The sequence below is a fragment of the Schistocerca cancellata genome, chromosome 2, assembly GCF_023864275.1.
Source record: "Schistocerca cancellata isolate TAMUIC-IGC-003103 chromosome 2, iqSchCanc2.1, whole genome shotgun sequence".
Lineage (NCBI taxonomy): Eukaryota > Metazoa > Arthropoda > Insecta > Orthoptera > Acrididae > Schistocerca > Schistocerca cancellata.
The window spans coordinates 28,045,840-28,060,474 of NC_064627.1; the positions used below are offsets into that span (position 1 = coordinate 28,045,840).

General features: G+C 40.0%; 1 protein-coding gene across 1 annotated transcript in view; it reads left to right on the forward strand.

Moving 5' to 3' along the window:
* Positions 1 to 14,635, forward strand: part of LOC126150401 (PDF receptor-like) — a 452,937-nt gene that overhangs the window by 72,477 nt on the left and 365,825 nt on the right. The window contains exon 2 of the mRNA XM_049915875.1: positions 4,779 to 5,246. Within this exon, the coding sequence (XP_049771832.1) occupies positions 5,150 to 5,246 (97 nt within the window). The 5' untranslated portion in view covers positions 4,779 to 5,149. The remainder of the gene's footprint in view (positions 1 to 4,778; positions 5,247 to 14,635) is intronic.

The following is a 14,635-nucleotide window of genomic DNA, read 5'->3' on the forward strand; positions in this document are numbered from 1 at the left end:
TTATGGCTTTATTACAGTGATGCCTAATTCAGAATCTATTAAGAGAACCATGCGTCGTCGATGGAGTCAAGAGTGGGGGAACCAACAAGAGCCTAACAACTCTTATGAAATTGATCTTCATGAAGATCTTTTAAAAATGGGAGATGGCATTAGTTTTCTTCTGGAAGACGATAGATTAGAGTTGAGAATAATGATTTTTAGTGGAAACAAAGGAAAAGAAAGTTTAAAAACATGTTCCCATTTTTTATGGATGGAACATTTAAGAGATGCAGCAAGCAGTTTGTGCAGATCTACACCATACACGTAGACTTCGGAGGCCCGATTAAAGAAACAAACATTCTTCCTACTGTATTTGCACTGCTCCCTAATACGAAGAAATACACGTATGTTCGCCTCTTTCGTCTGATAAAACAGGCAGTGTCTGAGTGGTGTCCTAAACAAGCAAAGGTGGTCTTTGAGGCAGCTGCGATATCGGCCATTCGTCAAGTTTTTCCCACAACTGAAATAAATAGATTCTATTTCCATATGAAGAAGAGTTTATGGAGAAAAATTCGAGTTCTCGGTCTAACTGAGGAGTACCGCTAGAACGAGGATTTAATACTTCACGTCAGCATGTGTGCAGCGCTGGCAGTTGTAAAACCGGAGGGCGTAAGCTTGGATTGGGATTCATGCAGAAGCTCCTGATAACGGAAGGTTCTCTCAATTTTTTGACTGCTTTGTGGAAAACTGGCTAGAGAATGAGGATATCGCAATAGAAATGTGGGACTGTTATGGAAAAAGGCATTGAACGACGAATGCTGTTGAAGGGTGGGACAACAAAATAATAGTATCATTGGAAACCATCACCACTAGAATCAACTATTTGGCGGAGTACTTGAAAAAGGAAGCAGAGCTTACAAACTGCATGTACATGAAATTGAAAATGAATCTTGAAGGTAAGAGGAAGAAGAAGTACTTGAAGCTGGACGGCAGGATAGAGAGAATCGTAAAGAATTACGAAGAGACTGGCAACATTAGGCTTTGCTTGAAATCCATTTCCCATATTCAGAAACTGTACTAAAATACTTTAAAAATAATGTATTAAAAAACTATGAAGACCACTGAGTCCTTGCAGATTACTAAGATAAAATTATTAAAACATTGAAGTAGCATTATCGGAGCTAGTATTAAGTTGTAACTGTAAATAGAGTGTACATTAGTTCAGTGTGTTTAGGCTGATTTTACAAACGCCAGAATGGTAAATGGTCATTTATCATTTTCACGATCCAAAGCCTGTGCAAAGTGTGACGCGAATCAGCCTTTAATGTAAAAATTAAAAAGTGTTTCAAGCCTCACAAAAGTATCCCTATTGTTGTCACGTTAAGATAACTTGTTTCTACCTTCCAATATTATGGCCATACTATTAAATATTTGTGAGTTCTAAAATTATTTTCTGAAGCTTCAGAATCGCAACTATCACCTAAAATATCATGGTTTGTTAAACTGATAGTATACGCTTTTGTAAAAGAACATGGGAATTGAACCTTTGAATGGCAGCTAAAATTGGCATCCCAAAACTGATCTGATCCTAAGGTTGACAATTTTTTATTTAAGTTTAGTTGAAAACATTTATAGTAGATGTAAATCTACTTAAGTACTTTTAGATATTGTCATTTAAAAATTAAAATTTCTTACTAAACTCTTGATTATCTTTAAACAGGTTAGTAAAGGCAAGGAGCTTACTACTGAAAATTAATTGTTACTAAAGAACATCAGAAACAAATGTATTAGACCTACTTTTCTTATACATTAGAGACTTTCTGAAAAGATATTTGATCATTTCCTGTATCACTGACAGTGTAATTTCAGTTGCTTTGCTACACCAGGAATATCTACTTCTAAATTATGTTTTCAGCTGGTCTCATTTCGAATTCTGTAATATTTACTTCGTCTTCTTTGGTGAAGGAATTTCGGAAAATGCATTTACTAACTCCACTTTAGTGGCACTGTCATCAGTAACATTACCGTCGCTGTCGCGCCCTAAAGGTACTTACTGAGCCTTTCCGCTGGTTTACTTAACATAGGACCAGCATCTCTTTTGATTTTCCGCCACATTTCTAGAACGAGTTTCGTTGTGGAAACTATTAAATGCAGCACGCATTGAAATCCGCACTAAATTTCGAGCCTCAGTAAAACTTCACCAATCTTCGATATTTTGTGTTCGTCTAAATTATACGTGCCTTTTGCGGTGCTCCTGCAATAGCTTTCTGTCGTGTTTTGTGTACCATGGGGGATCAGTTCCGTCTCTTATTAATTTATTCGGTATGAATATCTCGAGTGCTGTTGATACTATTTCTTTGAACTTAAGCCACATATGGTCTTCATTTACATAGTTTGGAAGGATTGGAGACTATGTCTTAGATAGGCGTCACCCGAATGTTTAGCTGCTTTTATAAATAGATATATTTCGCGTTTAGTTTTGGTGAATTTCTTTGTTACGGAAGCGAGCCTCGCTACGACTGCGTGTTCAAGAGGTCGCCAAGAGGTCCAGTGTGTTTTCGTAACCATTTACAATTTGAATGGCCTCGTCAACTAATTGTTAAAAACAATTTTAAAAAAAGCATTTAGAACAATTACGGAAGTTGTTTTCTATTTACATTAGGGTATGAAAATGTATTTTTGTCAACATGCGGAAGGTAGATAGAAGTAACTGCTAACCATAATTGTATGAGTAGGGTACCTATTTGTGATGAGACTAAAGTTTTCTTTGAACTGTTCAGCAACTGTTTCATCTGAGACAGGGGGGCCGGCCGTGGTGGCCAAGCGGTTAAAGGCGCTACAGTCTGGAACCGCGCGACCGCTACGGTCGCAGGTTCGAATCCTGCCTCGGGCATGGATGTGTGTGATGTCCTTAGGTTAGTTAGGTTTAATTAGTTCTAAGTTCTAGGCGACTGATGACCTTAGAAGTTAAGTCGCATAGTGCTCAGAGCCATTTGAACCATTTTGAGACAGGGGGTCGGTAAAAGAAGCCAGTTATTAATTTATTCCTGTTGTCGAATATAAACTCTGCCCATACTAAGTCACAGGAACTATCTGCTTCGAAGTCGATTGTGAGCTTACATTATTTTTCCTTGTTTTTCTTGTTTCTGTTGTAGTGCAGATAATTACAGTTGCGGCTTTTCCCTCCAGAACCTAAGATGCTTTCCCTGTGACCCTGTAAATACCAGAGCTAAACAACGTAGAACAACTACGTACGTTAACAAGCGTAGCATTCTGTATTGCTTCATTTCCTTATTTCTAACATTTTAAAATTTTAAGTCAACTTTAGGTGACACGTCAATCATAGATGTTGTCATTTCTATTTAGAGAACATGTTTTCAGTTATGTTATGAACATTGTCCGGCTTCACTTTATTAACTAATGTTTTTAGAGAGTAAATTAATATGGAGTATGTCGTTCTTCTTTTCAAACATTCACATGCAGTGATCAAAAAGAAATGATTAGCGTACATTCGCATTCTCGTTACATCGTTCCTTTCTTGTTGTTCCTATGCCGATGGACTGTTTCTATCGCAATCATTAAGCGTGAAAGGAAGCTACCGTACAGACAGAGGAATCTGTACTTCTACTTGGCAGAACTAATTACATACTGACACAATCGTCCGTATTGCTTTCGTTTCCCTAAAGTTATAAATATTTCGATTTCGGAAAAGAAGCTCTGCATTTGGCCAAGATGTCGAAGAAGAAGGTCCCTTACGTACTGGTTGTAGCGAGTAAGATGTGGAGACGGCGGTTTGAAAGCGGACAGAGGCAGTACGGGGAAGGGCGTCCCTTACCTGAGGGATAGCTACTCAAGCTACCTGGCGAAGGGGCAAGTGTGACAAATGTCTGGCGTGGCAAATATCCGGCGTGGGAAATGTCCGGCATTCATTCTTGATCACAAACCGTATGATCAAACAACCGTTGGAGAAAGAACTCCATACAGACGCCTGGAGGCAATATGCGTTCATCCATATTTATTCTTGCCGTTCTTGGAGTAACTAAAAATTTTGAAAGTGATCTAGACCAGTATTGAAATCGCATATTTTAGTGAAGTTGTTAAAGATTTTACTTTATAATTTGTATACTATAGATCTACTGCTGTATATGTAAATAAAATAATGTTTTCCAAATGATCGTAGTTTCACATTTTGAATGTCCTTTTATTCCAGTTTCTTCATTGCTGCAGTTTCGCTCCTCTATCCATTTCCTAGTGATTATGATGCTATGGTAATTATTAACATGATATGCAACATCTGACGATGCTATGTGCATATTTCATCGCTGACCCAAATGTGAAGCCCCATTTGTCATTGGACTAAACACATACACGGCATTAACATGATGTCCGCTGTATGATCAGATGTTGCATATGTGTTCTTCTCACCATATATAACGACCTTTAGTGAAAATGTGGTAGGATAATGCAACATCACCTTAAAATGTCAAGAGAGCCAAAATAGCAGTAGTGTCCAAGGGAAATAAAACAACAATCAAACGTCGAAAGTGTTTTCGTGTGGACACTTTTATTTGGCCTTGACTTTTCAAAACAGAAATGTTTAATTTTACACTATAAATACGAATGACACCTTTTTGTGCCTAAGGATTGTTTGAGATACTGGGCAGTGCCAAGTAATGAAGTTGTGATCATGCAAAAACCTCATTGTTCAACTGCCACATGTAATTTCATGCTAATATTCGTTTCTTCTTGCTCTTTTCACCTGTGATTTTCCTGACTGCTTGTTCTCTGATTTATTGCAGACAGCCAACTATGAAGTACGTACTTAATGGCTTAAAACGGCAGAGACAGCGTTACAAGCACGCTAGCACAAACGAAAGAAACCAGCAGTTGCAATTGAAACTTTTCAAATGAACATTGGAGCTGCATACAATAATACCACGGAGTCATGTACATCAAGATGCTGCTGACTCTTCGTGACAGAAGGTAGAATAATGCAGCATTCGCCCTTACTTGTGAGGCTGAGAATAAGACATTCGTCACAATATGTGTCTAATGGAGTGGAGTTCATAGTGCTGTGACAAGAATTGTGGTAACCATCCCATCCGATGGATAGTGCTGCGAGGACTGGGAGAGTCACCAGTTTCGACCTGCTGCCACCTGGTGACAGCAAATGATGGAGAAGGCGGGAGGCGGCTCCTCTGAGACTGTGCTCAACACCAGTCTAGAGACGTGCATTCGCAAGTACCAGGACTTCGTGTCGCCCAATGGTGAGTAGAGATGGGCAAAACTGTTCTTTTCAGAGATTGGATCAGAACTGTTCACTCCCTGAAATGAATTAGCTCTTTTTCATGACTCACCACTGATTTACAATAGAAAATAAATGGAAGGCACATTGCCCTTTAAACTTGGTTTATTCCAGTACTATACCTGTATTTTGATCTTATTTGATCCTATTTTGAAGTAACACAGATAATGAGTAAGAATTTTGTATTGTTTATTGAAATTTCCACGATATGACAAAGTTTTTGATTATTGATTTATTTTGCACTATCGTGGTTTTTTGGGTGATCGGAAAATGTTGTAACTTGAGATTTACATTAACAATATATTTGGGCTATAATGTATTAAAATTTCATTAACCTCATACAAATACATCGCAAGCCATATATTTTTAAAGTGAACGTTTCCTTCCGAAGACGCCTAAAATCGCAAAATCCGTACCAGAATAAGAAAAAAAAAATATAAATTTGACTGTAAAACGAAAGTGCTGCATATAGCCTTACGCAGAATAAAACAAGGAAAATATTGGTGTATCACATTTTGCGATACGTTTATCGGTTCGCTCGTAATTAAAGCGTAAATTCGAGTGTCCATAATAAAAATCCTATAGTAAGAGGAGTCGTCAGGAACCTAATCTAATCAGTTTAAACAAATAAAAATAAAATAAAAACAATTGATGTATACATAACATAATAATGTAATATACATAGCGGTATTACTACGAAGAACAATATCCAGTAGGGACGAACTCCGATGCAGAGGCGCTGAGTCGAGCAGGTCGAGCCACGAGCTGTATTACTGCGTGAGCTGAGACCGCAGAGACCAGAGTGACACCTGAGTCGCTTTGCTCAACGCTCTGGCTAGAGTCGAGAACGGTGGGGTGAGCGTTGAGTGGGCGAGTTCCGAGGGTGGGGGGAGCGGTGAACGGCCACCACTCACCCGCTCCGAGACAAATCGTCCGTTCCCTTGTGACCAGGTTGTTGCAAGTAGTTCCTATGTTATCCGCTAGGTGGCTCTCTGTCCTGTTGCTCGCATCAACTGCCCAGAGGGCAGGACGTGTGACTGAAACGATCGCCGACAGAGTGCGATGCGAAGTTAAGCTGCGCCAGACACTGCACGCGGCAGACGACGCACAGAGACGGCACGGCATATGTGAAACACAAAATCCAATGGGGCACTGCACAATGCAGGCAGCCAAGGTAGAAGCAGGGCAGAGGCCGGCGCTGGCTGTGTTGTGTGGCGTGCACTGTGCCCTGACCAGCAGAGGCGCTGCTGATATGCTCCGGCTCTCTCTCTCTCTCTCTCTCTGCCGTGGGAAACATTTGGAGCTACCGTTCTTTTTTTCTGAATCACTGATTGTTCACTCCTTTGAAAGTTTCAACTCTATGAATTAGTTCAAGAGCGGATCCCCCATCTCTAACGGTGAGTCCGGGACGGCGCACTACTCTCAGAGCTGCTCGTGACTCTGCGGTCCTGTTGCATATCTAACTCATTTCTTCACTTTTTTTTATGTTATTAACAGATTTTTTAGAAAAACACATTTCTACATTTGAATTTTCAGTTATTTGTATTGCGTCCTTATTACGAAGACATTTTTCAGTTCGTCTGCAAAAACTCTCCGCAAGCACTGCTGTCTCTTCAGAAGCGATTGAGTTCCATTCCTTATAAACACGTGCAATATGCTGGTACTTACTATGTAAACGAGGTTGTATGAAGACTGCATCATGTAGTCTGGCCCACATAGTCATCCCACACAACAAGGAGAGTTCTCTTCAGAAGTACCGTTGTCTGCTTGGTTGTGGGCGTGTTGCTCCACCTTGCATAAGAACAGCATTGTCTGAGTTTGGGAAAACACCATTCAGGAATGCTTGAGCATAGAAATAAATGATCTTACCCGATAATAATCATCACTCACGTTCTTTTTCCGTGCAGCCAGCGACCATTCCCTTCAGTCTTTGCTTTTGTCTGTGGACTGGGGAAATTTTTTCTAATTCAGTTGAACCGATGTGGGCTCTTTGTGTGTTAGGTTTGGATAATGTTTTGCTGGAGACTAGGGTATAAACAAAACGCTCATCCATTCCCTTTTCCCTTCAAAGTTGACATCGCAGAAACCAACAATCATTATTCGTGCACAAAATGACTGAAGATCAATTTCTCCTGACAGCATGGGTTTTATTGGTTGGACATAAGCGTGTTTTCCTCAGGACTGTCTGCCAATAATGTCTTTTGTCCTACTGATGGTCTCCTTTCTTGCTGGTAGGCTCTCAGAAATTTAGCCATTTGGCAACTTCCCGAGTACCGACGCCCATTTTTCCTGTGATATACATCTGGTATTGTTTTTAGTATTTGGTGTCAGTTTCGTTGGTTGTCCAACTGTTGCTGTCACTTGCATTGCCATCATCTCTAATAACCCAAAGTCCAACAGTTTTTTGATCAAAACGGAATGTATGAACAAGTTTGGTGTTACACATGGAGGCCTTGACTCTGGAAACGAAGATCTTCACGATTTGTCCTATTTTTTAACGACACCCATACAAAGGATTAACAGCAAAAATAACCACAGTACAGTATAGAGACAAAGCTAAAAATTAATTTAAGTACGGAATTTGTAAATCCATTAAATTGAAGAAAGTTAAACTTTTATGAGACAGTGTGTTTCATCTTCCTAATTAAAATTTAGGAACGATATTAATCATTTTTCTTTCAATAGATGGAAACATAATACTGCCTAAAATAGTGAACGTAACGTACCACGTAAAGGTGGGTTAAATTTTAGAAAATGGTCTTCTCCTTAGAAGAAATATGCCACCACAATAACACCTCTCAGCAGCAGAAAAACAACTGTGGGAATATGTTCACAATGATTCATCAAGTAATAAATACTTGCATAAAGTTCATACAGACAGCACCATCTTTTGGTATCAAGTGGTACTAGCTCAACAGAGCGTCAAATTGCGGTGGCTCTGTCAATTAAAAAAGACAGAAACTTTCTGTCCAGCCTGTAAAACTGCAAAGTAGATTCTAGAGATAAGCACGTTCTTGTGCAGTGCGGGCGAAGAAATTGGCCCGAAAAATGTTTCGTACACCTTAATACATGCAACCCAACGTAGGCTTTCTTCGCAGTGGCACCGACAGCAGTCGCCCGATAACATCGTCCAACGCTTTGGTCACGGTGCGACCGATGTCTTTCGTCATATTTATGGTGTTATAAGGGAGGTTAACAGCTACTCTGTACGTAACTTGAATATAAAGTGGCGAGTACTTCATACTCTTTTCCCCAGTTACTGGATAACGGGACAATTTTTACGAATCTATGAGAAGAAGAGAGAAACGTTGTATTACATACTCCAGATAATTAATGCCTACAATGGAAAGCAAGATACTAAAACGTATCAGATAGATTATATAATGGTAAGACAGAGATTTAGGAACCAGGTTTTAAATTGTAAGACATTTCCTGGGGCAGATGTGGATTCTGACCACAATCTATTGGTTATGAACTGCAGATTGAAACTAAAGAAACTGCAAAAAGGTGGGGATTTAAGGAGATGGGACCTGGATAAACTGAAAGAACCAGAGGTTGTAGAGAGTTTCAGGGAGAGCATAAGGGAACAATTGACAGGAATGGGGAAAGAAATACAGTAGAAGAAGAATGGGTAGCTCTGAGGGATGAAGTAGTGAAGGCAGCAGAGGATCAAGTAGGTAAAAAGACGAGGGCTAATAGAAATCCTTGGGTAACAGAAGAAATATTGAATTTAATTGATGAAAGGAGAAAATATAAAAATGGAGTAAATGAAGCAGGCAAAAAGGAATACAAACGTCTCAAAAATGATATTGACAGGAAGTGCAAAATGGCTAAGCAGGGATGGCTAGAGGACAAATGTAAGGGTGTAGAGGCTTGTCTCACTAGGGGTAAGATAGATACTGCCTACAGGAAAATTAAGGAGACCTTTGGAGAGAAGAGAACCACTTGTACGAATATCAAGAGCTCAGTTGCCAACCCAGTTCTAAGCAAAGAAGGGAAGGCAGAAAGGTGGAAGGTGTATATAGAGGGTTTATACAAGGGCGATGTACTTGAGGACAATATTATGGAAATGGAAGAGGATGTAGATGAAGACGAAATGGGAGATAAGATACTGCGTGAACAGTTTGACAGAGCACTGAAAGACCTAAGTCGAAACAAGGCCCCGGGAGTAGACAACATTCCATTTGAACTACTGATGGCCTCGGGAGAGCCAGTCATGACAAAACTCTACCATCTGGTGAGCACGATGTATGAGACAGGCGAAATACCCTCAGACTTCAAGAAGAATATAATAATTCCAATCCCAAAGAAAGCAGGTGTTGACAGATGTGAAAATTACCGAACTGTCAGTTTAATAAGTCACAGCTGCAAAATACTAACGCGAATTCTTTACAGACGAATGGAAAAACTGGTAGAAGCCGACCTCGGGGAAGATCAGTTTGGATTCCGTAGAAATGTTGGAACACGTGAGGCAATACTGACCTTACGACTTATCTTAGAAGAAAGATTAAGAAAAGGCAAACCTACGTTTCTAGCATTTGTAGACTTAGAGAAAGCTTTTGACAATGTTAACTGGAATACTCTCTTTCAAATTCTGAAGGTGGCAGGAGTAAAATACAGGGAGCGAAAGGCTATTTACAGTTTGTACAGAAACCAGATGGCAGTTATAAGAGTCGAGGGGCATGAAAGGGAAGCAGTGGTTGGGAAAGGAGTAAGACAGGGTTGTAGCCTCTCCCCGATGTTATTCAATCTGTATATTGAGCAAGCAGTGAAGGAAACAAAAGAAAAATTCGGAGTAGGTATTAAAATTCATGGAGAAGAAGTAAAAACGTTGAGGTTCGCCGATGACATTGTGATTCTGTCAGAGACAGCAAAGGACTTGGAACAGCAGTTGAACGGAATGGACAGTGTCTTGAAAGGAGGATATAAGATGAACATCAACAAAAGCAAAACGAGGATAATGGAATGTAGTCAAATTAAGTCGGGTGGTGCTGAGGGAATTAGATTAGGAAATGAGACACTTAAAGTAGTAAATGAGTTTTGCTATTTAGGGAGTAAAATAACCGATGATGGTCGAAGTAGAGGGGATATAAAATGTAGACTGGCTATAGCAAGGAAAGCGTTTCTCAAGAAGAGGAATTTGTTAACATCGACTATAGATTTAAGTGTCAGGAAGTCGTTTCTGAAAGTATTTGTATGGAGTGTAGCCATGTATGGAAGTGAAACGTGGACGATAACTAGTTTGGACAAGAAGAGAATAGAAGCTTTCGAAATGTGGTGCTACAGAAGAATGCTGAAGATAAGGTGGGTAGATCACGTAACTAAAGAGGAGGTATTGAATAGGATTGGGGAGAAGAGAAGTTTGTGGCACAACTTAACTAGAAGAAGAGATCGGTTGGTAGGACATGTTTTGAGGCATCAAGGGATGACAAATTTAGCATTGGAGGGCAGTGTGGAGGGTAAAAATCGTAGAGGGAGGCCAAGAGATGAATACACTAAGCAGATTCAGAAGGATGTAGGTTGCAGTAGATATTGGGAGATGAAGAAGCTTGCACAGGATAGAGTAGCATGGAGAGCTGCATCAAACCAGTCTCAGGACTGAAGACCACAACAACACAACATGGAAAGCAAGATTACAAGCACACTGCACAGTTTCGAATAGCTACAGAAAAACAGACATTTCTCAATTAACCGTAAATTACTATCGTCCAATGAAAAAGACAAACATAAATTTTGGAATAAAACACCCTGAGAACTCAGTCCATTGACCAGTGAAAAGACGTACACCACATTTGCAAACCACCTCATGTAACATAATCACCACACCACTGTCATAAAACACCTATAAGCTGTAATAATAATTCGTGAACAGCCAATTCTCACCTACGATAAACCAAAAAAAGCATCAGAATTGACTTAAACCTCTTTTCTAACTTGAACACATAATTTTTTGAGGTCACAATCTAGGCCTAAGATTTCCTACACAGATATTATGTGTATTGCATGCGGCATAATGCAAGCACGAAAGCACATGCATGAGGCTGAAATAGCTATACAGCCACAGAACGTACACAGTATAATATAAAGTAATTTTCAGTTAACTATTATTATTTTTTTTAAGTTATTCAAACATGTTTACAATAAATTGGCGACTTCCAACCGTAGATTGCGAGACAGATCACTGTTATTAGAAAGAGTGATTCCGTGGTGATGATACAAACTTTCAGGGATGATGGAGAAGGATAAACGTTGCAATCTGAGAAAAGGGACCCTGGTCCTTAGACGTCCGAGTCCACTGTTACAAGCGTAAATCGCTGTGATATCTCTGACAATGGATCTCTTTTACTGTACGCACTTAGCTCTCCATATTTTAGGAGGCAGTGCTATGGACCAAAACAAGGAAAATAATATTGAGTAAACTTGAGCTCTGAAGTGCATACCTTAAGAGCCAGGAGCACTTGCTCATCTTTGTCTTTTTCAGGGCCCGAAGGCGTGGTAAACGCATATGGACAGATCAGGAATATAGGGCGGCTGCAAGAATGTCACCCAATTGAGTTCGCGTAATTTTACACCGCTTAAGTTTTGATTAAGGCTCAGCATAGGCGGCCGAAGACTTCACGCATAAGAAGTCACCCTCATTCTGCCAACGACCTTGTAAAAGAGGACGGAAGAGTGGCCAGAGGTTTAGGACGTTCTCCTGTCCTTGGAAACTGCCCCTAAAAGCGGAAGAATCGACGACGATTAACGGAATGAGGACGCAGAAGGCAATGAAAAAATGCAATGGAAACCACTGCATTAAAGACACATAACTTGTATCCACAGGACATATGGCCTGCAGTTTAAAAAGTACCATGATGATCTCTCCGTTGGCAGATGATTCCGGAATAGTCCCCATTTGGACCTCCCGGAGAGGACTGCCAAGGTGTCCATGAAGAAAAGATTGAATAACCTACGAAGGGATAACGTTCTACAAGTCAGAAGCTTAAGCGTGGTAGGGAAGCTAGAAAATCTGAAAAGGGAAATGCAAAGGTTCGAGTTAGATATAGTAGGAGTTACTGAAGTGAAATGGAAAGGAGACAAGGATTTCTGGTCAGGTGAGTATAGGGTAATATCAATAGCAACAGAAAATGGTATAACGGGAGTAGGATTCGTTATGAATAGGAAGATAGGGCAGAGAGTGTGTTACTGTGGACAGTTCAGTGATGGGGTTGTTCTTATCAGAATCGATAGCAAACCAGCAACAGAGAAATACAATTCGCTGACGAATGAAATAAGTGCAAAGAAGCTACGACGAAATGGCTGCATCAAAAATGCGAAGAAATCAAATAGAAATCATTGTCGGAAGGACTGTCTCAGCGTGTAGGAATCTCAACACAGCTTTCGGTTGAATTAAAAGCAAGGGTGCTATCCCTAAGAGAGCAACGGGAATTCCACTCTTAAATGCAAAGGAGGGAGGGGATAGGTGGAAAGCATACACTGCAGGTCTCTGTGAGGGAGAAGATTCGTCTGAAGTGATAGAAGAAGAAACAGGGGTCGGTTTAGAACAGATGAGGGATCCAGTACTAGAATCAGAATTTAAGAGAGCTTTGGAGGAGTTGAGGAACGTAGGACGTCGAAAATTTAAAAAAAAATCGATTTTTTTATAAAATATGCCTATTTTGTAGGGCACATCTTCCTGAATAGTTTGATGTATAAAACATATATATGAGGGTTGAAACTTAAATAGTGGCAGCTATTTATTCACAACCGATACAAAAGAGTTACGTATTTACACCTGTTACTGTCCATCAAAGTAGTCACCAGCGTTGTGTAGAATTCGTTGCCAGCGATGTGGAAGGCGTAGTATACGGTTAGCAGAGCTTGTTCTGTTGATGGTGCGAATGGAGCGGTCAAACGTTATGGTGATTCTCGTGTACGTGATGGGGTTATACTATCGCATTACGTACCTCCACGGCAGACCGTCAATGCAAAGTATTACTGTTTGTTTTTGGAGCATCACCTACGACCAGCTTTGCGACAGAAGCGGCGATGCTTTCTGCTCAACGCACCCATCATTTTACCCGATAATGCGCGGCCGCATACAGCGAAAGCTGTGGCTGCTCTGTTTGGTCGATGGGACTGGAAAGAACTAAACCATCCACCATACTCCACGGACTTAAGTTCTTGTGACTTTGATTTGTTTCCGAAGATGAAGGAACCACTTCGTGGCATTCGCTTCAGAACTTTTCTAGACATTCGGCAGGCAGTAGACCGTTTCATTCACACCATCAACAGAACAGGCTCTGCTAACTGTATACTGCACCTTCCACATCAGTGCCAACGGGTTCTACACAACGCTGATGACTACTTTGAAGGACAGTAACAGGTGCAGACATGTAACTCTTTTGTCTCGGTTGTGAATAAATAGTTGCCACCATTTAAGTTCCAACCCTCGTATTTGAGAGATTATAAGGCATGTTATTTGGTCTTAAGTTTACCCAGATATAGTGCCACGTAACCGAAGAATTTAATCACAGGAACTGCTAGAACGGAAGGCACAAAACCTATATTCAGAGACCCTGCAAATGAATACTTATTGAAGAAATGTCTTCATAGCGGTACCCAAACACCAAACGAAAGTTTTAACCAATGTGTATCCTAGAGACCTGCAAAAATCAATTTCGTAAAAACAAATGCTCTCGATATTGGCGTTTATGATGCAGTTTCATGTTTTAATGATGGTTTGCAAAGCAGGAAATGTGTTTTAGAGAAAACGGGAGTTAATCTCCAAGTGAACTGCATCAAAGGTTTCTATGCGCCAGACAGAGAGCGTATAGTAAAAGCAGGTAAATCAGTTTTTGAGGTGATAAGATCAAGAAGATTGCATCATGGGAATGTGAAAAGGAAGAAAACTGATTTATAAAGTGAAAAACAACCTGATTATGGCGCTGGACACTTGTAAAAGCATGCCAGATACAAGGAGAAACATTAACGGTAATTTTAAGCAAAACACAAATTTCTGTACTTAGGTACGTGTAACATCCAAAATAAATATGCCATTACTTTAAGACTTGGTATGCTTATTGACCACAAACTCCTTAACGCAAAACTCTAGAATTTTCTAAATCTATTAAAAACTGTGGTGAAAATTGTGATAATTAACTGTGAAATATGAGGTTTTCCTACACATAAAGTTTAAAATGTAACAGCTCATTCATTTTTCATAAATTACATGAATTCTGGAGTTTGACACACATATAGGTATGGTTCGTAAGCTGTGCAAAATTCATGAAAGGATCTCTCTTACGTATGAAGAAAAGTGCACCTATAGCAACAAATGCAGCCAACAGCAAGCGAAAAAAATGATGAAAT